The 26,547-nt window shown below is 35.9% G+C and overlaps 1 protein-coding gene across 7 annotated transcripts in view; it reads right to left on the reverse strand.

Moving 5' to 3' along the window:
• SOX5 (SRY-box transcription factor 5) overlaps window positions 1-26,547 on the reverse strand; it is a 1,029,303-nt gene that overhangs the window by 6,742 nt on the left and 996,014 nt on the right. For all 7 annotated transcript variants that reach the window (XM_031936285.1, XM_031936283.1, XM_031936282.1 and 4 more), the window contains 3 exons: window positions 10,210-10,318; window positions 6,961-7,134; window positions 579-795 (listed from right to left, as the gene is read on the reverse strand). In XM_031936285.1, the coding sequence (XP_031792145.1) occupies window positions 579-795; window positions 6,961-7,134; window positions 10,210-10,318 (500 nt within the window). The remainder of the gene's footprint in view (window positions 1-578; window positions 796-6,960; window positions 7,135-10,209; window positions 10,319-26,547) is intronic.

The following is a 26,547-nucleotide window of genomic DNA, read 5'->3' on the forward strand; positions in this document are numbered from 1 at the left end:
AAAAAAAAAAAAAAAAAAAAAAAAAAAAAAAAAAAATCTCGGAGCTGCCTTCTCAATTCAGAATGAAACCTCCTGTTCACAACCTTGTTATGCTCTAAGTAGAATCCCTAGCTTGTGTGATCCACAAAGGTCACACGTGTACCTTGATAGTTCACTAACCTCTCTATATTTAGAAATAAGTATTTTTTTATTTTGAAATGATTTTTATTTTGTATCATCTGAACAAAGTTGTTAGTTTTAGAACTTATCATGGTGAAACTTAGGAAGTAATGCAAACCAATGAAGAAAAGAACCAGTTATACTTCTGAGTTTTTAATAGAAAACTTCAAAATTATTTACTTGTAGATATCTTCTTTTTAAACCAGTTGTTAACAAATCTCATGTTAGAGGAGGAACTTGCAGTGGATTCATACGGACATATTTTTCAAGATCATGTGGGAGACTATTTGTCTCTGAAAATACTCTGAGCTCAGATTCTTTTTCAAAATGCCTCTTTGCAACTGAACAAATATGTTTTACATCCCATTAAGTATAACAGGAAGTTTGCTCCATGAGAAAAATGACTAAAAGGTCCATACCCAACATTGAAGTACTGCCGCATTTCCTGCCGCCTGTTGCGCATGATTGCCTTGTATTCACCAATGCGCAGCTTTTTGCCATCCACGAGACAGGTGCGCTTTGGCCTGGGCTTGTACTTATAATCAGGGTACTTCTCCAGGTGCTGCTTGCTGAGACGAGCTTGCTCCTCATAATATGGCTGTTTCTCTAGGTTTGTCATAGCTTTCCAGCGAGATCCTATGAAGAAAGGAGGTTAGGATTCCAATGTGCACAGCTTCTAAGCATTCTAAAAGAGATATAGCTGAGAACAAGAAAATCTAAAGTACAGATGTTGACCAAAACCCACAAATACATAAACCTGTTTTTGATTAGTGAGATCCCACAAGAACAGAGGTGGTGGTGGTTTTGTACCTAAAGATATAAACACTGGGCAGTATTTTTTTTTTTTTTTCTGGCTTGCATTCTAGTCAAACTTTTGTATTATGTACCTTAAAGCTCATAGATAATTTAATGGATATATTTCTCATTTCTACATTAGATCATGATATAATTCACCTGCGAACAGAAAAGTTACATGCTATGTTATCACACATTTTGAATCTGAGACTATCCAGTTACTGAATATTTTTATGTCGGAGATGTTTTTTACTATAAAAGTTCCCAACATAGCTCATGTAGTCTCATCCTCCCCAAAATGTTTAAGTATTTTAAGCTTTCAGGAATGGCAGTAATTAAAAATTCATTTTATTAAAACTTTATAATTAAAATTATAGTATTAATGAACATGGAGTGGGTAACTGCTATGTGCCAGATACTGTGCTAAAACGTTGACATATGTTATCTTTTTCCTACCTTTTACCTCAATCTGATAAAATAGACAGCATTTCTATTTTCATGGATGAGAAAATTGAGATTCAAATAGATGAACTAACTTAGCCAGGGTCATAATTATTGAAGTGCAGATCTGTGACTCAAACTCAGATTTGACATAACTTAAATTGTGCTATAATGTATGCCCTTTCCTACGTATGGCCACCTACTATATAAAATATAGCAGAAGTCACAATTACAGTAAATGTGTATTATGATTTTCTCTTAGTAAATCAATTTCAATAACATACAAAGATGTCACTTCCCATGATACAGTCTGCATGAGTAATAATAACCCAAATTGTTTTCCCCCTTTCTTTTCACTATTAATTTTGCTGTGAATTTAGTTCGGATTAAAAGAGACAAGTTTGAAGCTTAAATAGAAATAGTTTATGCTAACTCACATTTTAGATATGGTTTAAAACTTGGATTCTGTCAGTATGGCTATGTGTAATAGAAGTAGTAGTACTTTTTTTTTTTATTAAGAGAGATTTAAGAATCTATTTGCAGATGAAGTGTGTTTATCTGCAAATAGTCATCTCAACTCAACGCGAGTGTATAAAGACTGAAAAACGGGAACTAGGATATCCCTACCAAATGGTCTTATACCTGCCTTCAAATGTCATCTAAGTAAGATCTTAGAAGCTTTCAAATGAGTTCATTACTCACCCATAACTCCATATCTTAAATGCAAATAGCTCACTGTTGAATAGCTCTTTCTTACACATGTAGAGAGTTCCTCAGTATGGGCTGTTACATTTATTAAAGCATGCAGTGAAAGAGGCAATATCTCTTACATTAGAAGTGTTTCCATTGGAAGAGATATTGTGTTACATAGATATAAATATAGATTTTTCCAAATGTATAAATATAGATTTTTCCAAATCTAGAAAGCCAGTATGAATTTATTCTATTTACAATATAAACTCAGGTTACAGTTCAAATAATAGAGTTTTTTGTTTTTTGTTTTTTCTATTCCTTTCTTAAACTTCTGTTTAAATAGCATCATCCAACATTTTAAGTTGGTTGGTCAAGCCATATCATTTGTAGGTACAATCTCAAACTCCTTGTTGGCCCAGCATTATTCTCTGAAGATTCTTGAATACCATTATGTTATTCTCAGGACCTATATAAACACAGATATGGTTGTGATCCTTTTGAACTAGAACAACCGTTTTAATGGATTTTCTTCCAAGCATTTATACCAGTTTTTTGAACTTTGGATCAGAGAGTGGAAAGTGAGCTTACCATAAATAACTCACAAATAGGAATACACTGAAAAATGGATCAAGGATGGTTGATCTAATACAAAATTTATTAGCTATCATTATCCCAAAATTCAAAAACAAAACCAGTATTTTCAATTAGAAGAGGAATTGACCAAGATTCTTCTCTAAGTTTAAATGATGTAAAGGCCAAAAGGCTTTGGCCTCTCAAAGGAAAGAAAATATTTATGCTTTGAAGTAATCTGCCTTGGAATGCCAGAGCTGTTTGTGTATTTCCTACTATGTGCATAGTGTTGTATTAATTACTGAATATGTGGTAGTGAGTAAATAAGAAAGTTATAGTTCCTGTCTCTTTGGAGCTTTTATCAGTCAGGGAATATACGTTAAATATCTAATTATAAAATTTATTATTTTCCTTTTAGTTGTGGAAAATACAGGAGGGTATGATAAGGAGGCAAGATCAATCCTCTGCAGGTCAGGAAGGCTTTGCTGTAGAAATTACTCCCATGGGGCTCAAAGAGAGAAGAACGTCCTATTGAGGAAGAATATAATAGTTGAAGTCTTTCAGTGGAAAGAGGAATTAGACTAACTTAAAGAAAGCTGGTCTGGCTTAAGAAAAAAAAAGAGGGAAAAAAGATGCGTGTATATAAAGAAATGGGATAATAAAAGATGTGTAAATTCTCAGATAAGTTGGCTTCCAAATCTGGCATGAACGGGAATTATAAAATAGTTTAACTCTTGATAGTATAATTTCTTTAAGAGTATCACTGACTCCTAAATTACACTTTAAAATATGGTCATCTAAATCCAAGTCTTTTCAAAATTAAGAATCAAGATAGCCTAAGCACTAACTGGGTCAAATGGCTGACTACTACATTTTAGGACAGTACAGGGCAGTATTTCCATTTGGTGGTAAATCCAGTTTCATTTCAAAATCTTACCCTCAAATTAGGTTAACCAACTGAAAAGTTTGGTTTTGATTTCAATGGCTTTGCAGGTACAATAACCATTGTAGGCAGCTGAGGTGTTAACTAACCCCTGAAACACACTTGATGAGAATGGTAGGAAAGCATTTTGGATATCACCAAAAAAAAAAAAATAAAAAAAAAAAAAAAATAAAAAATATCTACTTGATTTGGGAGTGGCTGGCTGCTTACTCTGGACTGATGTACAGGGAGTTTACCCTGCTGCTTTCAAAAGGTTGTTCTTGGGGAGTTATACCTGATAGAAATGATGAATTGATGGGTGCTGACGAGTTGATGGGTGCAGCACACCAACATGGCACATGTATACATATGTAACAAACCTGCACGTTATGCACATGTACCCTAGAACTTAAAGTATAATTAAAAAAAAAAAAAAAAAAAAGCAGGGAAGGACAATTGGGTTTTCCTCCTGATGACAAAAGAGGAAGTTTCAATCAAAAGTATTTGATGCTCAAAATAGGGGAAAAAATAAGGTCCTATGATTATTCCTTTCCTTTCTAAATCTGGCAATCCACTGAAAGTGAAGAGTTTGGGCTGAGCAACATTGTCATCTCCACGGGGTCTGTAGTGAATTTGCACATTTTACTCCAACTACTGTATATCTAATCAGAAAAAGATGTCCCTCATCCTCTGATCCAGCGCCAAGCAGTAAAAGGTGATTCCTTATGTTAACAATTTCAGCAGAATGGCTTATTAAAACCAGATTTTAGGGTATTATAAAATGCTTAGAAGCCCTTTAAAATGTCAACCAGGATCCCCAGAGACTACGTAAAATGTCAACCCAGCTCAAGCGCCTGTTTTAAGCAGAATGAATTAGCGGCATGCTGTCGGAGGCTGTTATCCAAAACAACCAGCAAAGAGGAAAACATCAAGCTTTCTTTGTACTTCTGTATGAAATGGGTCATTTAGAATGATCTTGTGGATATTTGAAGATCACTTATTTATTTAAAGCTGTGACTAAATATTGAGGCCCACAACACCTCAATGTTTTATTTGTTCCCAAATATAAATGCTATATCTTTAAAGAATACATTTTCATCAGAAAGACTGAAATTCGGCAGTATTCTCTTTCATGTTGTCTATTATAATATAATCATATGGTCATTCTAATATTCTTTCCCTCACATCAGAAGGGAATTCTCTTAGCCAGTCATTTCTTTTCCGTAGAGGCTTTTGCTGCATTTCCTAAAATATCATTTCCTATCATCAAAACTGATATTTCTCTTACAGTTAGGATAGTTTTAATTAATGATTATCACATTTTTGGTATTCAGACACATGAATTGGGTAATATAAAGAGAGTTTTGAAATCTTAGTATTCAACTAGTTTTTTATTCTGACAATTTTGGATTTCTAATTTGGGAATAACTGATATATTAAAACGTGAAATATGCTTACATAAAGTATTCTTTTCTAGGGTTTTTCCAAATGAAACTGGCATGTTGTTTTTTAAAGACGGGAAATTTCATATGGAAGGTAGAATATAGTCACAAAAGGGAAAAATAGATCAGAGCTGGTAGAGATGTAAAAAATGTGTATTTCCTCTTGATCAGTTCAAGTTTTTGATTATGCATGATATATATTTTTATACACAGATTTTCATATTTGCTACGTATACTACTGAAAGCTTTGTATGTTCATGTCTTTTTAGATAACATTTAGGTGAAAAATGAGACACAATTTTAAGTGGCTAATGGTTTCTATTTTGATCCCATTACAAATGGACCTTGTGGACTAGGTGGCATCTATTACTTTTGTTGAGAATATGGGATCATAAAAACATGCAGCCAGGCGCATTACGCCTGTAATCCCAGCACTTTGGGAGGCCAAGGAGGGCGGATCACCTGAGGTCAGAAGTTTCAGACCAGCCTGGCCGAAATGGTGAAACCCTTTCTCTGCTAAAATACAAAAGTTAGTCAGGTATGGTTGGCCCGTGCCTGTCATCCCAGCTACTCAGGAGGCTGAGGCAGAAGAATTACTTGAACCCAGGAGGCAGAGGTTGCAGTGAGCTGAGATCACACCACTGCACTCCAGCCTGGGTGACAGAGCAAGACTCCATCTCCAAAACAAAATAAAATAAAACAAAACAAAACAAAAAACCTCATGCATATGTTAGCCATTTATAGATGATCAGTAATGAACCAAAAGTGATATTATCTTTATAAACTCCATGCAATTCCAAATGTCTTATGAATTTTAATAAAACTTTAATAATTTTGACAAATTTTGTTACTTATCTGTTAAAGCCAATGTTTTCTGATAAAATGTTTCTCTTCTATTTTTGTCACTTAACTCTTAGAAGTCACAGAGTGAGTAATCAAAATTTTCTTATGTTGTCCCGTATCTGGCCATCAGGCTACTTGAAGATGAAGATGATGAAGACAAAGACAGTGATGAAGTTTGTGACAATGACAATGATAATGATGTCAGATAAGGCACGAAAGCAATGGAATCTTCTCTTTCCCCCGCCGTCCCTCCGGATGGGGGATAGAGACCAATATATACCAATATATACCTATTGGTCTATAATAGGTATAATAGATATAGACCTGAATTGGTCTATATCTATTAGACCAACCTGAATTGGTCTATAATAGGTATCTTTATAATCAGCACCCTTTCTCCCCAAACATTTTTTCTGTGTGCTTCAGTGTCTGTGTGGGTAGAGTAAATGTGTATGTTTTCTGTTAAATTGAATTTTGCAATGGCAGAGAAGTATTTAGTATTGCTAAAAGTACCTTTAGTACTTAAGGTTACTAAAAGTATAAATGTAAAAATGTACACTCTACATCTTCTTGTGTTCTGAGAATCTAAAACTGATTTTCAATTATAGCACTGGAACAAACATCTTCCCCACCTCCACCCTCACCCCCACAACATGATGAATTCTGCAAACAAAACTCCTTATCCTTCTGTTACAGACGATGATGAGAGAGGAAGGAGGCCTTAAGATGAACAATGACTTGTCTCTAGTATGCAAGGAAATGAGTACAAATGATCAGTCGCAATATCTAGTGGCTCATGTGAAAGCAACTTTTTTCTCAGCCTTAGTAAAAATATTTCTAGATTTTTGCAGAAGATAAAGCATTAAAATAATGAGTATGAAGACACACCACTAAATGAGGTATAGAAATATGGTATATTTCTCAATGGACATAGAATGCTTCATCACCAGAAGAAGCCTCAATGATGATGTTTATTTTCTGGATAAGCAGATAACATGACCTGCAGGGCCTCCAAATCCAGGATCCTTCCACAGCTCCAGAAAACACAACAGTACCTTTATTCCATATGTCACTGAGTTCTTAATGTTTTCTTACCCAATATCTTGCTGATGTTGGAGTTGTGCATGTCAGGAAAGGCTTGAAGGATCTTTCTCCGTTCATCTTTAGCCCACACCATGAAGGCGTTCATTGGACGCTTTATGTGGGGTTCATTGCTGCCACGCCCTCTGGATTCCCTATAAATTCTTGACTCTGAAACTCCAGCACTTCCTGAAAACAGGAAACATCACTTAGTGTTAGTGTTAAAACTTCTGGCAACTCTTTTCCTTGCATTCCTATCATTTAGTCTATGAAGATATCTGAAACAAAAAGTACTTCTGATAATGGTACTTCCGGTTCTTAAGACAGATGCTTGTTTATGAAGTTTTTGTGATAAGCCTTGTGGTGGCAAATGTCCTATTTGTATTTTTAACTCATTTCTAATCTGTTCTCTCTTTCTTTCAATGGACTGTTTCACCATTTACTTTCAACAGCTCAAAATAAACTCTGATATGGGATTTTTGATGCCATTCGGAAAGAGGATAGTTAGATTAAATCAATAGGCATACCAGTAGTGTGGAAATATTAAATAGGTAAAGAAGCACAAATCAATTTGGCAGAATGGATGATTATAGGGGAGGATATATCTTTGCTACTTAAAGACTGCCTGAACATATAATACCTTACGTTCTCTTTCCCTCTCCGAGGTTACAAAAATAAAAACACCGACCAATTTTTGAGGTCAAAAACAATATATATATTTCCCTGTAATATAATTGGCTTTTCTTTGAAATTCTATGCTGACAAATGCATGACATATGCTGATACAGCAATGATAGGTCTGCTCCCAAAAATATATGTAAAAATGGTACAGAAAAGAACAAATGAACAATTAGCATTACTCTAGTTTTTAAAGGAGTCTACAGTCACATGTTTAAGATGAGAAAAATAAAAATTTCCTTTGAATTTTCCCCCTAATATTTAAAGTTATCCAAAGAGTCCCATGCACAGTTACATTTCAATCAGTAAGATTCACAGATGATAAAACACAATTCAAGAGTTAACAACAATATCTTTGGAAGCTGTATTCACTCCTCCAGCCTATGTGGCTCCTTAGAATGGCTTCAGCAGATTAAATAGCTTCCAAGATACTTGAGTTCAGGCAAAGAGAAAATAAGGAGAACCAGTAGAACTCTGACAGTAGGTTTTCACTGGTTATTATCACAAAATAAGTAGATGTATTTTGATAGTATCTAAAAATTTAAAAATACTTTGGAGACTTGTAGAGACTGTATTCTCAACAAAAGCACTGCTTTTCTTTTCTTGCTTTGTAGTCATTCCTCATCTGTTCTTTTTTTTTTTTAAATCTGAAGACACAAGAATCAAACAAAATTGCCCAAACTTGAAGACCTCTATAGCAGCACATTCAAAACATAGCATACCTGTTGGTGAAGTTTCTCAACATTTCTCATTAATAACATGCTCTTTGGTTTAATGAAAAGTGGAAAATATTTCACAAACCAGCATGATTGAATTTAGCTAGTGACAGCAACAAAAACTTTGATATTTTAATGCTGATTACTGTGGGTATATTTTATCATGCTAATACAACTTAAAATTTATGAAATGTGTTATTACCAGTAATTGTCTTTTATTGACAAAATAAGTGCAAATATATGGCAACATCTTCCTAAAATGGGTTTGTAACTAGCAAATGATCATTTGCACATCTGCCTTTTCTTGTTCTTACACCTTACAGCAACATAAGCAATAAAATGAACATTATGTGTCTTCATCAAATCTAAACAAGCTCTTTAAAGGTACATAGACTCGGTTTATCTCAGCTAAGTGAAGCAGAACACAGAAGAAAATATTTGCAACATTAGACCCAGGAAAATGCAAATTGAATCTAACTGAATAAAAATAAGTTTTGATAGAATTATGTGTTTCAACGTTCAGGTTTGTTTAGTCCCTTGACTAGTATAGACCTGGTTTTGAAAGTAGAATTGGCTCAAGGCACAGAGTAGACAGCTGTGTATATTGGAGGATTCAAGGGGGCCCCCTCTCAAAATATGCATCTCACTGATTTGCCCCTGTGCACTCTTCTCTATATGCAGGGAAATTCCCTGTAGTAGTACCAAAGTTGAGGTCGGTACCGCCAGAGGAATGCCTAACATGCATGGATGCCACCTGACAGTAGAGAGATGCTCCCAGCCAGGATATTGTATAAGAAGAACAGCACTTCTTCTTTTTCCCCCTTTGCTATGCTCTTAAAAATCAGAGTATCGATTTAATTTGTTGTCACTGTCAGATGTTTAGAATATTCAGAGATGATACAGAAAACAGAAGTCTGGAGGCCTAGGAGAGGGGAGCATAAAGTTGTGCAGCTGAATTCTAGCTAGGTTACAGAGAGTGGGCAGGACACTTGACTATGCAGTATATAGCACTGGGGAGAAGGGTTCCAAAATGGAAGAAACTATCCTGGAAATGTCCTCTGAGCCATGTATTCTGGTCAGGGCTTGACAAATGGAAACTTAAAAATGAGCCAATAGAAACAAATTTCTGAAAAAGTTCATTTTGGGTACAAGAAATAGGGAAGTGAGGCCATGTGCAGTAGCTCACGCCTATAATACTAGCACTTTTGGAGGCTGAGGTGGGAGGATCACTCGAGCCCAGGAGTTTGAGACCAGCCTGGACAACATAGTGAGTCCTTGTCTCTTAAAAAAAAAAAAAATTGCTGGGCATGTTGGCATGCACCTACAGTCCCAGCTACTTGGGAGGCTGAGGTGGGAGGATCACTTGAGCCTGGGAAGCTAAGGCTGCAGTGAGCTGGGACTGCACCACTACACTCCAGCATGGGCTACAGAGCAGGACTCTGTCAAAAAAAAAAAAAAAAAAAACCAAACAAAACAAACAAACAAAAAAGACAAAGAAGGAAACAAATAGGGAAGTGAGGAGAGGAATGGGGAAGATGATGATGAAGAGCATTTGCTTTAGAATCCTGCCATCTCGATTTAAATTCTTGCCTCTGGCACTTAGAGCCCTGTGACGTGGGGGAAAATGCTTCAAAACTCCTGAGGCTCAGACTCTTTCTCTGCAATGGGCCTGACTAGGAATTAAATGAGATGATTTATGCAAAGCACTCAGCAGAGTGCTTGGCACATGGGAACTGCTCAGTATATGTGACCTCTTAAGGTAATGATCAGGTATGAGGTGGCTGTCCAGTCTATTTTTTAGCAGTTTTAATTGGCACTAAATAGACACTTTCTCACATTATTAGAATATATATGAACAATTTTCACAAACCATCAGAATCTCCACTCAGATTGAAATCCATCATTGCATGGCTAAACTTTCCTTCTTCATTCTGTTTAACTGCCAGTTGCTGAGTCAGACTCTCCAGTGTTGTTTTTTCCTTTAAAAAAATTATAATGAGAGATCAGTCTAGGAATTATAATTATTTGAAGACTTTCTTTTTCTTGGGCCATATATAATACATCAGCTCCTGGAAAGGATGCAGTGTTGATTTCTTCACCTTTTACGTTCAGCACATTAACCTGAAGTCATTAAGAGAATGATCAGCAGGATTTTTGAAGGAGCTCTGATTCTCATAGACCCCTATAAAGTCTTGGCATTTGGGTTTGGTATGCCTAAAGGATATATGCCGGGATCCTTGGAGACAACCGTCCCAAATTACAAAATGTGCACAGAAATTTCATGGAAGCAACCTGTTCTACATTTGGAATGTCTGCTTTATTTTTGGCCAGACAGTAGAAGTATAGGAGTGGCATGAAGCCCAGAGAAAGTCTTCCAATAGTCAGGTGACCAAATAATAGAAACATAATTCACAGTAGTGCCCTCTGGTTGCCATCTTCCCAAATGCCATCTGTATTCCTCATGCAAGGGTAATGAAGACGTTTAAATATTCATTGCTAATTGCTTGTCAAGTCTCTGTACATCCAATGTGAGTGCCTGCTACTTGGACCACAATTTGATTTGGATTGCTAAGCCAAAATATTGAGTTGGCGAATTATTTGAGATACAAATATACCAAAATTAGATCTACAGAGACATCAAGTTGTTTAAGCATGCAGTGCACGATTCACATTCATGGAGAACATGGCATTACAAAATAAATTATTTTCAAGAAAAATATAATGCTTAATCTAAACCATATGAGACATTAAACTACTGTCAAATTAAGAAACTGGGCAACTTTAGGAACAGAAAAAGCATATAATGAAAGGCTGATAACTTTCTCTTGAACTCTCCAGCATTGCTCTCAGGATGATGTAGTAGCAAAACAGTTTTAAGAAAAGCATCCATTGGATCTCATCACATTGTCTCAAGTTTCTTTATAATTATTCACCTCATTTTCTGAGGAACATAGCCATGAATCATACTAGTGAACAACATACACTGCAGAACTGCTATTGATACAATAAAATGTTCACAGAAAGTAATCAATGATTTAAGATAATTGTATTACAGGTAAAGGGCCCAACTAATGTTCCCACCAAGAACTAATAAGATATTGAAATTCTTCACACAGTACACGCTTTATCTCAATGAAGTCTCTGACAATGTGACAATTGTGCATACTAGATTAAAAATCTCTTAAGCCAGTGGCCTTGAAACTCCTGTACTCTATTCATCAAAGTATGTACATTATTTAATAGAAAACTATTTTTAAATTGTCAATCAGTATAAAATACAGTAGAGAAACTGGGACAAAATAGTTTATATTAACTTTAGTTCTATAGAATTAAATAGTATTAAAGTTGAAATAAGTTACGCATTTAACACTGTAGAATCTGACTCGATTTGTTTTGTGTGTGAAGTTGTTGTTTTCAGCTGCTTTATCTGTTTTGGATGTCTTTTGCTGAGAGAGTCGGCTGTATATATTCAGCTGAGCTCAGGAGCATCAAGGACACCAGCTTAACAGACTTTCTTTACGGTAAATGTAGCTGTTAAAACACAAGACAGTTACATTTGAAAACACACGCACACACACACATTCCATCAACATGATCTGATAGTCCTCGGGTCAATGAAGACTTTACTGTACTCTCTTTGAGGAATGTACTGGGCTGGAATCACCTCTTAGCTTTTGATTTAACTGTATAGGGCAATAATACTACACATTTTCTAGAGAGTTTTCCATTCTAAAGAAAAGTCTTTCAAGAAGAAAAAGCAAAATGAACTCAATCAAAGTAGAAAAAGAATGACACGTTAAGCGACTTCCAAGGTTCTGAGTTCAGCTATACAGATGCCGTGCTGTCTTACCAAGAGACTAAAATTAACAAACATGAGCAGGAAAGTCACACTCAGTTTTCACAATAAGTAACCTAAAATTAGCCACCACTACGAATGTGCCTAATATTAATAAAATGATTAGCTACCCAAAAGTAAAACTTACTATGCTTCTCAAGAGGATGTCAGTGGCACATAGTGGAAGTCAACACAGCAAGCTGTACTTTCTCGTAATAGTATAGTAATTTATACTATTTGTATAAATTTAAGTTTTTTGTATAGTAAGTTAAGCTAACAGACATGTGAACAGGCAAAAGGAAAGGTGATTGCAGGAATTGGAGAACATGAGGTATGCCTTTAATTAAAGCAGATTACAACAGCATGTAAATCAAAATGATAACATTGCCACATTTTAAAAAAAATATGGACAATACATTCAGAAGACAAAGAAACTGATGTGAGGAGGAGATAATAACAACTTAAGCAAAAAATAATTATCCTATAATTCCATATGAAAACTGATCCTATAAAGTTGATACATAGTACTTATGTATAAAAGTAGATATAAATTTATATGTGGTTAGGTGTCTAGGTAATATATTGAACCACCAAAAGAATGAATTGGATTTAAGAATAGTTCTCAAAAGTTTAAATGCAACTGAATGGCATATAGGAGGGGAAAGAATCAGCCAAATGCTATAAAGCAGAAGTGCTGACACACTAGAAAAATCTCTCCTACTCTATCCTTTTAATCCCACCTGTCTCTGGCCATCCCCTCTCTGAAGGGTTCACCTATGCACTATCATGTATAAAGCTCAACCATCTGAGATTCTGTTCTGTGGGTTAAATATTTCCTTTTCTAAAAGTGTCTGTTCATAAGAGTAAATACTACTGGAAAAGGTAATATTTTGATTCTCAAAGTTCTTATAAATAAAATAATCTTTTCTAAATAGAGGCGGCTGGAACAAAACAAGGACAGTAGATTTCAGGTAAGCATGATATAAATGATGAATTGATGGGTGCTGACGAGTTGATGGGTGCAGCACACCAGCATGGCACATGTATACATATGTAACAAACCTGCACGTTATGCACATGTACCCTAGAACTTAAAGTATAATTAAAAAAAAAAAAAAAAAAGATTTCAGGTAAGCAGAGGGTTAAGAGGGAAGATGTTGAAAATGGGAAACACCCAAGAAACTGATTTTGGGAAAACAAATATATGTTGATGGGCACAAGTGACCATTTTTTACCAATCTTATAATCTGATAAAAATCATGTTTAGTGATATCAATCTTATAATCTGATAAAAATCATGACTCTGATAAAAATCATGTTAGTCAAGAGTTTGTGCAGAAAAATAGCATCCCCTTCCCCGATTTAAAGATCAGTATTCTGGAACACAAATCCAGCCCAGCACTTAGAAATGTTGATATGAAAATGACAAGATTCATTGGTCTTTTCTCCTTTACCTTCTTTTTATTAGAGAGAAAGCAAAAAAAGAAGAAAAGTAAACACATTTAAAGGAATACTCTCTAAAATTCTAAATGCACTGAATGATGTCAGAATAGAGGGCAAAAATAGATTCATTACAACAAAGTAGTCAACATGTTAAAGTCCCGGGGTATGGGCCAGATAAGATGACCTGCATGCTTTCTCTCTTGAATAAAAACTAGCAATGGGATAACAACTAGATTCCTTTGGAAAGATGAGTCTTATCTGCCTAATCACGTCTTTACAACCCTGCAGGTTTGCTGAGATCAAGGAGAAACATTAGGTTAAGTCTGTTTAAAAACAGACTTGAAAAAATCTTCTGATTTTATGTTGACTTGAAAAAAGATCCAAGTGAATTGTATCTCATCGACAGAAGAAAGTTGTAGACCGCATGGTTTCCTGGGTGCAAATGAGTAACTCCAAAATCTGACATACAGAAAACTATTATTAATGTATTAATATTCACTTGGGGGACTTGGTAGCTGGTCTTGTGCTCTGTGACTTATCCACAGACTTGCATAATGGAAAACAGCACGTGTACTGTTTGCACATAATCCCAGGCTATGGTGGGAATAAAAAAGGAGAGCCAAGAAATAGCTAAAGAGATATGGACTCTTTGTTGATTGGAAGTAGTCAGTATCAATTCATACTTCTAAGCCAAAAACCATTCTGACTGACGAAAGGCCACAGGGATTCATGGGAAGAGGACATTTTTGAGGTTGGAAAATAATGAGTTTGGGCATCAGGAATATCATATTTTAACCAAACTCTCTGCCATATATATTAGCCATATTGCTTTAGACAAATTAGTTATCCTCCTTGAGTTCCAGAATCCTAGTTTGTAAAATGATAAACATGTGTTAGATTCTCATTACTTTGAAAAGTTTAAGACAGATATACTTTTAATATTATTTTTAAAATGTCAATGGGGAAAACTGAAAAGACAGGGAATCTAACATGTAATAATTATAGAAATAGTTAAATTTGAGTATTAAGTAGCCTGTTATGATGATAAACTCTATTCTGTATGACCAAATATGCATTATAAAAGGGAATTTTGGTCACAACTCTAAATATTGTCAAAAGTTTTCCCTCTTTTTCCTACCATTTACCACAATATATTTGATCATTGTTTATTATTTCAATTTCATACTCAGGCATGATGAGTTACAGTTCCAGACTGTAAATCTAGTACATAGTTTAACTGAAAAAATTTCCCTACTCCATTATTTCAACTTAAAAAACATCGAAAACAACTAAGAATTCACTATTGTTGCAAAGTTTCTAATAGGCATCCTATGTTGATATTTCACAGAGCAGTCAAAACAAAGGAACACACAAACTATACTTTAGAGGTAGATATTTCCTTAGTTACCGAATCCTAAATTAAACAGTGCATGAGTAGATAAGTCTTCTATTACTCCCTGAAACTGGGATTCAGCTAAGTGATGAGCTTTGCTCTCTACCAGACAAACATACACAAAGAGATGGGCTGTGGATCAGCTATCATAATGGACATCCCTGAAATAAAGCTCACAAAGCTATAAAACTCATAAAAAGCACATGCATGAAATGACAGAATAGAGTGTGACTGTCAAATGTTGACTCAGTAACAGTTAAACCCCTTCTGGCTGCACTTCTTTATGGTCTCCTACTATATTAATGACACGGGAAGAAAGAAGAAACAAAAAAAGGTTTTTAACCCTCTAATTATGTGAACCTCACAGACCACCAAAGAAGATGAAAGATTATTTATAATGTCATAACGATTTATCAGTTGGAGATTCTTTTCATCAGCTTAAGTATAAAGAAATAATTCACATGTCTACTCTTTAACCTCCTGGTTTCACTCTTGCTTATTAATATCTCAATTTTTTAGAAAATATCATCTACCCACATAATATAACACCGAAAATGGGAGAAAAGGCTTTCTTGTAAGTTATGTATAAATGACATATAAACGATGTATGTGTGCACACAAATACACACTCACATAAATACACACTTTCCTCTAACTCTAACAAGTACATGTTGAAGAGATCTGTCACTAATTTTACCTCTATTGAGTGTGAATTTATCCATTAGAATATCCATAGACCCTTTGGTATTCTGGAATTTAATAATGCTTGAAGAGAAGAGAATTTTTCTATTCATTTTCTCCATCGAGAATTATAGCGAGATATGAACTAAGGGGATGGAAATGTCCATATACATCCTCTGGTCTAGTCATCCACAAAATCCGCCTGATTTAATTCTGATTTTTTTCCCTTTCTGAATTCCCTCATGAATTAAAACCCATAATTTTGTTCCACAATCTAATTTCCTTTTGTAAAATTTGGTAGCTAGCTTCATGAAAAGTTGCTTGTATAATTCTGACTCAACTTCTCAGCAGGTTAATTTCATCAGGCAATCTGATCATGTGAAATGTATCAGCAGATCAAGTTTTCTTAAGCAGTACTACAAAGTCAAAGATGGTTCAGAAACACACAGTGTAGAAACTTGAGAGTTTTGATCTAGGTGAATAACTTTTCAAAATCTTAAAATGACTTGATAATACTGATGAATCCTTATTAATGATTTTCAAAGAAGTGATTTTAAAATGGGAGCAATATTTCAAAACTGATGACAAATATCTAATTTCAATTTTTATGAAGAAAGAAAGAAATTTGAGGAAATATGACTTTAGCACCTAATGTATACTCCAGAAAAGACGGGGTTACCTATAAAGATTAGTTCAGAGCACTTGGTAGAGGCTGTGGTAATGACAGGAAGTTGGTATGGATTCACTAAAATAATGTTATAATGGCCTCATTTTCTTTTTAAATAGGTATTGGAATGCAGACCAGGGAAGCTCAATGACAATAATTGTTTGGACTTAACTCAGTTTAACTCAGTTTTTGAGCATCCTCCTATCTCTTAAACCTTGTTGTCATAATGAAGACATTACACAGGATACTGAAATAGAAATAGGGTTTGAATAGAGTAGGAAGAAAAAATCAACAATCATTGTCTTTAAATATCTTAAGAACCTCCACGTTTACAAAGAATAGACAGCTATCGTTTGTGAAATAGAGATAGAGTTTGTCCATATGTAGCTAGGAGATAGAACACTGATCAAAGACTGTAAGTTATCAGGCGAAAGATAATGAACTACTGAAGGAAGAGAGATCTAATAGTCAGAGCTGCCTATCCATTGAACGGGCTGTCTCAGGATGGAAGAAATTTCCACCTTCCTAGAGATTTTCAAGTGGTGGACATATGACTACCTGCCTAGCATATTACAGATACTGAAGAGGCAATTCAAGGTTGAATGATAGGCCCTTTTCATTTTCTTTCAAACCTTCAATTCTATGATTTTATGTCCTACTTGACTGAACTCAATATAACAAAACTGTTTTGACATATATCTCACAGAAAACAGGCTTTGATTCTTTTTAAACATGGAGACGTGCAAGGTATTTAAAGACAACTATTGCTGATATTTTCTTTACACTCCACTGAAGTCTCTTTTTCAGGTTCTTGTGTAATTTGTCATATTTTTATACGTTCTCTATTCATAAAAGATAAATTTTCTCAAAAGTCATTAACAAGTTTCAACACTTAAAGCTATGGTTTTGTAATCAATAATTCCATAATTCTTTTCTTAAATTCAAGGAAGACATTTCAAATTATGAAAAAAACAAAAATCTGATTGCTTTTCGGACATATTTTGTGAAGAGACTATCCAACAGTAATGAGACTTACAAATTCAGGTACCTTGTTAAAGACACACTTAAACATCCCCATTCAACATTACAAATTTAGTCCTTAAGACAGAAAACCACTGTCACAGGGAGGAAAAAATCCCTATGGCCTGGATGTGTAATGTACAGAAAAGCTACTCAAAAGAATGTATAGGAAACAAAGAATTCACTAAGAACTTTACACAGGAATACTATCACAGTAAAATACGGGCCCTTGCTTCTTTGTCATGATGGTGCTTATGGTGTGTATATGTGGAAGAAGGGAGGCAGGAGGGGAAAAAACAAACCTGGGATTTTAAATGTCTTTATGTATGGTCAGGCTACAGCCAACATCTAAAGAAAAGGTTGTGTTGTCCTTCCAAACCGTGGCAGACAGACATATTATACATACTGAGTCAAATCAGAATGGTTAATGTGAGAAAATCAGGAGGCCGACTAAGAAAAATAATAGAATTTGCAACCTACACAGGATGTCCAGTTGGTGGGAGGGCTACACAAATGTAAACACAAAAGTAGAATATTGTCTGATGATAATTATTCTATAAACAATGGGCAACTCAGTTACTGAGCTACAGAAACATATAGGATTACTTTCTTCAAATTTTCCTTTTCATGGAATAAAAGCTATAAAACTGTCAGCATTCTTACAAATGTAGCCTCAGTAGCCAGTAGTTACTTCAGTTAAATAAATATAATCCGACCATTTTAAAGAGTCATGGCTTAGTTCAGAAATGCTGGGTCTGACAATAGAAATAGGCACATCAGGGTTATAGTTCTCTTTTCAACTATCCATGGTAGTTTTAAATAGAGAGAGAAAAATATATATTAGAATAGATATTTTAAATCTCTTTTTAATGAACAGCTGAAACTTCATCACTTGTTTTATCAGAGCTGCTAGGAGAAACAAAGTAAGTAGGATTGAGTATATTGTTTTTGCTTTCTTGGCTTATTCTCCAGTGATGGGGTTTGGTGCACAGTGAAGACAGGAAGAAGGAAGGAAGGAGTAAAAACAGGAAAAATGAAGATTTGGAAACCAGATGTACAGATTGTGGAGATGGTGATTGCTTAAATGAAATATTTTTGATCAAGTCTCAAAAATGTGCTGAGAACTACACATGACCAATGCTGGGGCACAAGCGAATTGAACAGGAACTGGGTTACTTTCTGGAATTCCCTCTCCATATTCCATTAGAAAAGAGACTGGGCTTTGAGCTGTAAGAGTTCAATTGAAAGACTGGTCTACCACTTGAATTCCTCTAGTCTTCTCAAATCTCAAGTTTAAAAAGATGTTTTAAACAAAGAATACTGTTCTACTTACACTACAGAGTGAGACCAAAATATGATGGGAAAGCCCTGAGAAAATGTTAAGGTACAAAATAAATATCAATAGCTGTTATACTCCTATGACATAGGCATGAGCAAATCTTTTTTATTTGTAAAAGAGAAGAGATGTGATTGGAAAGATTCAACGAGACCCTTTAAATAAACGCTACATTCCTCATATTTTCCTAATAGCTTTAAATCCATACTGGTAAAATAGCTTGCAATAAATATAATAAAGAGTCTATCTAGTAAATATATAGGATAACTGCAAAACAAACTTCTCCTTAATTATTTCAGTGTCTTAATGTGTAAGTGTCCTGAGGGCAGCTGTTTGATCTTGAGGAGAAGGAAGGAATCAAGGGGGAAAAGGAAGACCTCTCTTTGATAGGCCAGGCTTTTATAAAGAGCAATTCTGGCCCAACAACAAAAGTGAGTCTTACTTTACTTACTGAAAATTAGAAAATTCAGAAATGTGGAAATACATATGAAAACGTACAACCCCATAACCTTGGCATAACTACTGCTGACATTTCGTTGTATATTCTTTTAGTCTTTTATCTATGCATTATGGAAATAGACTTTAAAAAATATCGACATCATTCTATACATGCTGTTTTCAAACTTACTTTTTCAGGAGTACTATTGTGAGCGTATCCTCGAATCCCTAAACAAACAGACAATTTCAATCATCAGAGAGGCCTGTGGCTGTCTCTCTGAAAGCCCAATTTGGCATGCCCTATGAGTCTCATTTTATTGGACCATCCTACACTAACCCCTCTACCAGAATGATGTAAAGAACACAAGACTCTCTGTTTGAAAACATGCACAGCTTTTCTAGGCTAGAAAATTAAACCATAAAAAGTTTACTGGAAAAAAAAAAAAAACCTTTAAAAAGCTCCTTAAAAACTCACACCATAATTGCTCCCCACCAAGCGTGGGCACTTGCTAGCTGCAAGTAGTGGCACTGTGACAAATGTAGCGAAACTGAAAGCAGGCTATACTAAGAGAAAGAAAAAGTCTTCCACTGGCCATCTGTGAAAATAAGGCATGTGGCCATTAAATGCAGAGGCTGTAAATATACACAAACTCCATGAAGCAAATGGCAAAAAAGGACTAAACTTCAAGCTCAAACAAATCAAAATGTTTAATGCATAGTTACCACTGCTGGACGAAAACAGCTCTGATCTTTGCAGTCTGCAAACTCGGCATGTATTTCAATTAAATACCCCCAAAAAGAAAAGAAATAGAGAGAAAGAAATGAAAAGACACAGAAGAAAACCGTCTAGAACAAAAGGCTACAGACAGCCTATACTCAATTTCTAAAAACAAACAGCCCCTTTAGCTTGCATCAGCCTGTTGAGAATGTCGATTGGAATTATTGAAAGGATGACACATAGAGTGATGGATGGTGATGACATAATACCTATTTGCCTTTTTGTCATGGTCTTTCAAAACTGGCTGCTCTGTGCTGATAATATTCACTAAGGGGTTTTCCTCTCCCCTCCTGTCCCATAAGAAGTGTTCCCTAGCTAAGACACTCAGAGTTAAGAAGGTTTTATGAATGAAAAACAAAAGGAAAGAAAACCTAAGGATCAAATGCCAACTTGCACATAAAAAGCTGGTCTAGATGTTCTAATAATCAGTTGCCTAGAAAGCCATTTCCCTTTCATTTTATATACATTTTCAGAGTAGAGAGACTCCAATAATAAGAAGGCAAATATTCAACTTCGGGTTTTGTGTATCTTTTAATTAAAGTCACCAAATAAATAATTCCATGTAAATGTAGAGATTAAAAAATAATATATGCTCACTTTAAAAAGAGAAAATACTAATCACTTATGTTATTTTAATTTGTTCTTAGGCAAATTCTAACCAGAGGATTTAAAACATTGGGAATGTTTTTTAGAAACACACACACCCCTAGTAAAATCTGCTTTACCACACACTGTTGCAAAAGTCTATCTTACTTTCCTCCAGAAGGATTTACCTAACATGCCTACTTCCTTTATACAATTTTTCTGTAGCTATTGAAATATCTATTTCTAATTTGACTTTTAGAATTCATTTTAGCTAAAGGCAACATTTATAAAACCCATCCGTAAATCATTCATTGAAGCATCTTCCACTGACTGGAGAGGCATGGGTTCCTTCATATTCACTTTTTTACAGCAAAAACCTGTAATGCACAATTCCTCACAGGCCTTCTCCTTATCTAACGGAAGGAACATGTGTTAGATAATGCTGAACTACATACATTGTGTCAGTTTCCGAAGAGTTAACACTGCTGGCCCCATCCATCAGATGGCCAGCGAAGCATCAGGAAAGAATGATGGATGTAGAATTATTACAGGGCTGCCATCCGATACATTTACTGCCATTTGTAACTAATGCTGGGAATGACACACTTTTTTTCATTATTAAACATCCACATTAAGTCAACATTGGTCACTGTCATTTCATGTTTGGCACTCTGTTAAAGGGAAAGAAGAGGGTTGACAATGGCAGGAAAGAGGTGGGTGTAATGGACGAGTTTCCAAGTGCCAGACAGATAAAATTAACCTTTGTTTACAATCAGCCTCTATAGTCTGTGGTAAGGCTTCTTATGAATATGACTCAGAAAGGGTCAAAAATGAAACTATTGTCATTATTGAATTAATTCTTAATTAAAATATACACATTATTTACCAAATTTCCATCTTATTTGACAGAAAATTACGAAGAATTTTCACTAAAGCTCAGCAGAAAAAGTAAGACATTTTTCCAGCTATGATTTACAATGATAGATGAATTCATAGCATGCATTATATGTTTATATTCCAGGTACACTGTAGGCAATTAATGTTCCGTGAATAAATTCTCTTCCTTAAGAAATATATGCACACATATGCATGCTTATTTTTGTGAGTGACATCTGTTTTACATAAGAAAAGCAATACAGAAGTTGGTCTTAACATGTATAAGGCGTGTATGTGAATATACTTTTATAGATTTAACCTGTCATCAAGCAAAGTCTTCTTGTGCACATGCTCGTGTGTCATTTAATTCTTCGTGAACCCCAGACAAGGTATAAGAACCCTGGACATGGTCCAGGCACATTGGCTCACGCCTGTCATCCCAGCGCTTTGGGAGGTCAAGGTGGGCGGATCATGAGGTCAGGAGATTGAGAGCATCCTGGCTACCATGGTGAAACCCTGCCTCTACTAATAATACAAAAAATTAGCCAGGCGTGGTGGCACACACCTGTAGTCCCAGCTACTCAGGAGGCTGAGGCAGAAGAATCACTTGAACCCGGGAGGCAGAGCGTGCAGTGAGCCAGGATCGTGCCATTGCACTCCAGCCTGGGTGACAGAGCGAGACTTCACCTCGGAGGAAAAAAAAAAAAAGAAAAAGACCCTGGACATGTAATAGTGGAAGAGCAAAAGACAGATAGATGGCAACAATTATAAAACAAACATAACCAACCAGTTTCATGAAGGAAATACTTGAGAGCTTTGATATCATTTTTATAATATGCCTATGGCTGACAATCGCCTTTTCGTACCCAAGAGCCATTGTCCTTCTTTTCTTCCCAGCTAACATTACCTTCGATCTGAAGATAATCCCTTGATCTCAGAGAAGATAGGATTAGCTCTCTACTTTAGTGGTAAAAAATAATTCATGATCAATTTAAAGCAGTCTCTTTTCCTTTGGCCAGTAATGGTCTTAAAGATGTTCACATGACCCAGTTCTAGCCAATGAGATGTGTGTGGAAGTCAGCTTGAGAAGAGGAATGAAAAACCCCGTATGAATGAAGACTGAAGTTAGCAAAGAGAAAATGACTTCTCCTTCCTGAATCTGCCTGCCTTCATGCGGATGGGATAGCTGCAGGTGCAGCAACCATTTTGTGACCCAAAGGGAAAAGACAAGAGAATCACAGATTTCAACTCCGATATCAAGTTGATGAACTAATGCCACCAAACTCCTACTCCTGAACTTCATTATGTGATAAAAATGAACCACTATTTTTTTTTTTTTAATTTTTTTGGAACGGAGTTTCACTCTTGTTGCCCAGGCTGGAGTGCAGTGGTGCAACCTTGGCTCACCACAACCTCCGCCTCCCAGGTTCAAGTGATTCTCCTGCCTCAGCCTCTTGAGTAGCTGGGATTACAGGCAAGTGCCACTATGCCTGGTGAATTTTGTATTTTTTAGTAGAGACGGGGTTTCACCATGTTGGTCAGGCTGGTCTCTAACTCCCAACCTCAGGTGATCCGCCTGTCTTGGCCTCCCAAAGTACTGGGATGACAGGCGTGAGCCACCATGCCTGGCCATGAATCACTATTTAAGCTACCATATTCAGGTTTCCTGATACATGTAGTGAAACTCATTCCTAACAGCTATGACAGTATAGGTACAGTCTTCCCAGGATAACTATATTTGGAGTGAGTGACACAAACGGAAAAGCTTCTGGTCTATTTCTTATTTCAGCTGAGTGCACTGGTTCTCTATTATATTGACACTGTCTGGTGGGATCAGGACAACAAAAACTGAGCTTTTTATAATCTCTTATTAATATGGATACTTTCAAACACAAGCTCAAGAACCTGTACTTGACTCTGTGAACAAAATTGTGCCATCTAGGTGGTAATGAAGCAAAGTGTGTTTTTTACAAAACAAAATATGAGAGGCGTCTTTCTGTTCCTTCATACCTCAGAAGCTCACCTTTTCATCCACAACACTAATCTGTAACAAAGCCATGTGGCTAAAGATAACATTATTTGAATATACAATCAGTCTACAATTAACCAGAGATGACAATTATAAATAATATTGTGTCCCAGAGTTTCCAAGAAACCGGACACACACAGTTCTTGGGTATGCTGAAACACTTCCAAGAAACGTAAAGAAATTAAAAAAAAATCTCTTAGAAGTCTTCCATTAAAATGTGTTTCAGTAAAAATGACTTTCATGATGTGTTTTGGTACATATCACTGAGAAATCATCGGTCCCTATCTTCACACCTCTAATTGTTTTCACTGTCCAATTACAGCTTTTCAGAATTAAGACCTTCTAGCTGGGATAACCACGTGGCTGGCTATTTGAGACATGAAGAAAAGTTAATGTGTATAAGGCTGTGTACCCAAGAAAACAGATCTCCACCACAAGATTTCAATCATCTGGAGCTCAGGTCATGATATCTTTTAGGTTGATGTAAAGCACCAGGCTGAACTTCTTTTCTTTTTTTCCTTTCTCCCAGTTCCTTTCCTTCTTTCTTTCTGCTTTGTCTCTCTCAATCCTTACCTTACACATATTTTCGGGATTTAGGGAGTTAGGAGTATTATTATTATTATTACTATTATTTGAGATGGAGTCTCGCCCTGTTGCCCAGGTTGGAGTGCAACGGTGCCATCTTGGCTCACTGCAACCTCCGCCTCCCAGGTTCAAGGAGTTCTCCTGCCTCAGCCTCCTGAGTAGCTGGGATTACAGGCATGCACCACCACGCCCGGGTAATTTTTTTGTATCTTTAGTAGAGATAGGGTTTCACCACATTGGCCAGGCTGGTCTTGAGCTCCTGACCTCATGATCCGCCCGCCTTGGCCACCCAAAGTGCTGGGATTACAGGCATGAGTCACTGCACCTGGCCGACATTATTCCTTTAGACAGAAAAAAATGCCCTTATTTTGGGATTCAAGTGATATATGTTAGTACAAAATGTAAGAGGAATTTATCATATATTTTTTACGTCTTCCACCAAACTCTATGGCAAAACTTCAAACCAATTACTAATCCACATGTTTACTGGCTATAGATAATACTGAGTGATTATAAAAGTCTAATAAAAAGATAAGTGTTAGAAAAATAACACAATATGCATAAATATATGGTTAATATGAGAGAAAACAACTCAAGTATATAACTGATTTAATACAGTAAGCAATATGGGGTCTTTATTCGACTCCTATGGGTGGGCTCACACACATAAATATGTAATGAGTAACAGTCAAATAATAATTTGATCCAAACTGTAAGCTCTATAAAGGCAGAACTCATATTTTCCAGTTTAATACAATACCTCCAGTACATACCACAGTCTCTAATACATAGCATGTGCTAATGTTGAATAATTACTAATTAAAAGATATAAGTGTGACATTATTATCTCATTTTCATGACTTACACAGACATAGATTGATCATTAATATTCTAGAAATGACACCCAAGTTATTTCAACAGGAAAAGTCAACCACAAACTAGAGTAATACCTGCTTCAAAGAGTTTCAATAATCTCAATTTCATTTTCAGATGTCAGGGTAACATAAGGGATGAGATAATTCAGATCCTTTGATTGAGAAGGTTTCCTTTTATATTACAAGAGTTTGTCATACTATTACAATAATGAAACTACTTCATTTCCATAATTTAAGTTTTTCACTTAAAAACTCATAAATTATAAGACTATAGCTCAAGATGTAACTCAACTGCACTGAAAGTACATGATGAAGAGATTCAGGGATGAAGATCTTCTTGAGAACAGAGACATCTTAACTGTCCAACAGGTTTTGGCCGGTATTATTTCAAAAACAGATTTTTTAAAAGTTGTTATAACGGTATGAAAGAAAAAGGAAAATTGAAACAGTAGCTATCAACAGAGGCAACTCTCACTCCTGCAACCCAAGCAGGAGGTGCTAATCAGAGAAATAAAGTATGACTGTGGAGATGGAACGAGAAGTGGCAATAAGGTCGCCTAACAATGGACAAGTATGGAATAAAGTGAATGCAGATGGTTCCACTCCTGTTACTTAATCAAAAGGCTGTGCAGAGTCACTGGAGCCAGCATAAAGTCATGTGTTAGAACAACAGCTGATCTGTATTAGAGAAGATTAACTCACAGTGCCATGGTGGAGGGCCTAGGATTATTTTATGTACTTCCATTGCCTTACAAGCCGTCAGCACAATTATTGCCCTCCAATGTGAATGACTGATCTGTAACCACAGCTAAACAGCACGCTGCTTAGGGGCCTAGGAGCTTCATGAAGATGAATTTCCATACCATCAAAGCACTTTTAATGGGCTCCCTGATTCAACCACAAGGCCCGCTTTGCAAGTATACAGAACTCAGGATGAAGGCTTCCTGTCCAAAAGGATTTGGTCGGTTGTCACTTGACAATTCCCAGCCAGCACTGGGGAAGAGAAGGGGGAGATAGGTAGAGTTGTCTCTGCTTTGGAGGATTTAAAAAAAAAAAAAAGGGTACAGATGCTTGCTGAATGCAACCAACTGCTGTATCCACAGCTGAATTCAATGCGCTTAACAAATAACGGCAATTTAGCTATGCTTGCGAGGAATAGCTTGAGTCACTTTGCATTAGCATCTGGCTGAGTGTTAAACTCATTTCTACGTGGGGAGCAGAGAAAAGGAATTTCTGTTCAAGCATCCTTTCAAGAATGTTTAAATATTTGAATATAAATTCCTTTATGCTTGCTATCATTCCTTCTTTAGAACTGTCACTTTGCTCTCCCCCTTCCTTTTGGTGCTTAGCTATAAAAATGTGCCCTTCTCAGGACACCAATGTCATACGTCTTATGTTGTAAGACTGCAAGGGATGTATACTGATCTATCCTTTGCTCTCCCCTCTGGACACACAATAGAATTGGAATCATTTCTCCATCCTTAATTTTTACCATATTAGGACCAGGGAAAGAGCAGTTGTGACAGGATCACCCATACATTTCACCTTCACTATGCAGATTGCCAGCTTCTTAGTGATTATACATCAAACTCCACATAAAACCTGGGAAACTAGAAAGCTATCCAAATTAGCAATCTGCTCATTCTGGACAATTCTGTTTGACTCAT

Source organism: Piliocolobus tephrosceles, chromosome 10 (assembly GCF_002776525.5).
Source record: "Piliocolobus tephrosceles isolate RC106 chromosome 10, ASM277652v3, whole genome shotgun sequence".
NCBI lineage: Eukaryota > Metazoa > Chordata > Mammalia > Primates > Cercopithecidae > Piliocolobus > Piliocolobus tephrosceles.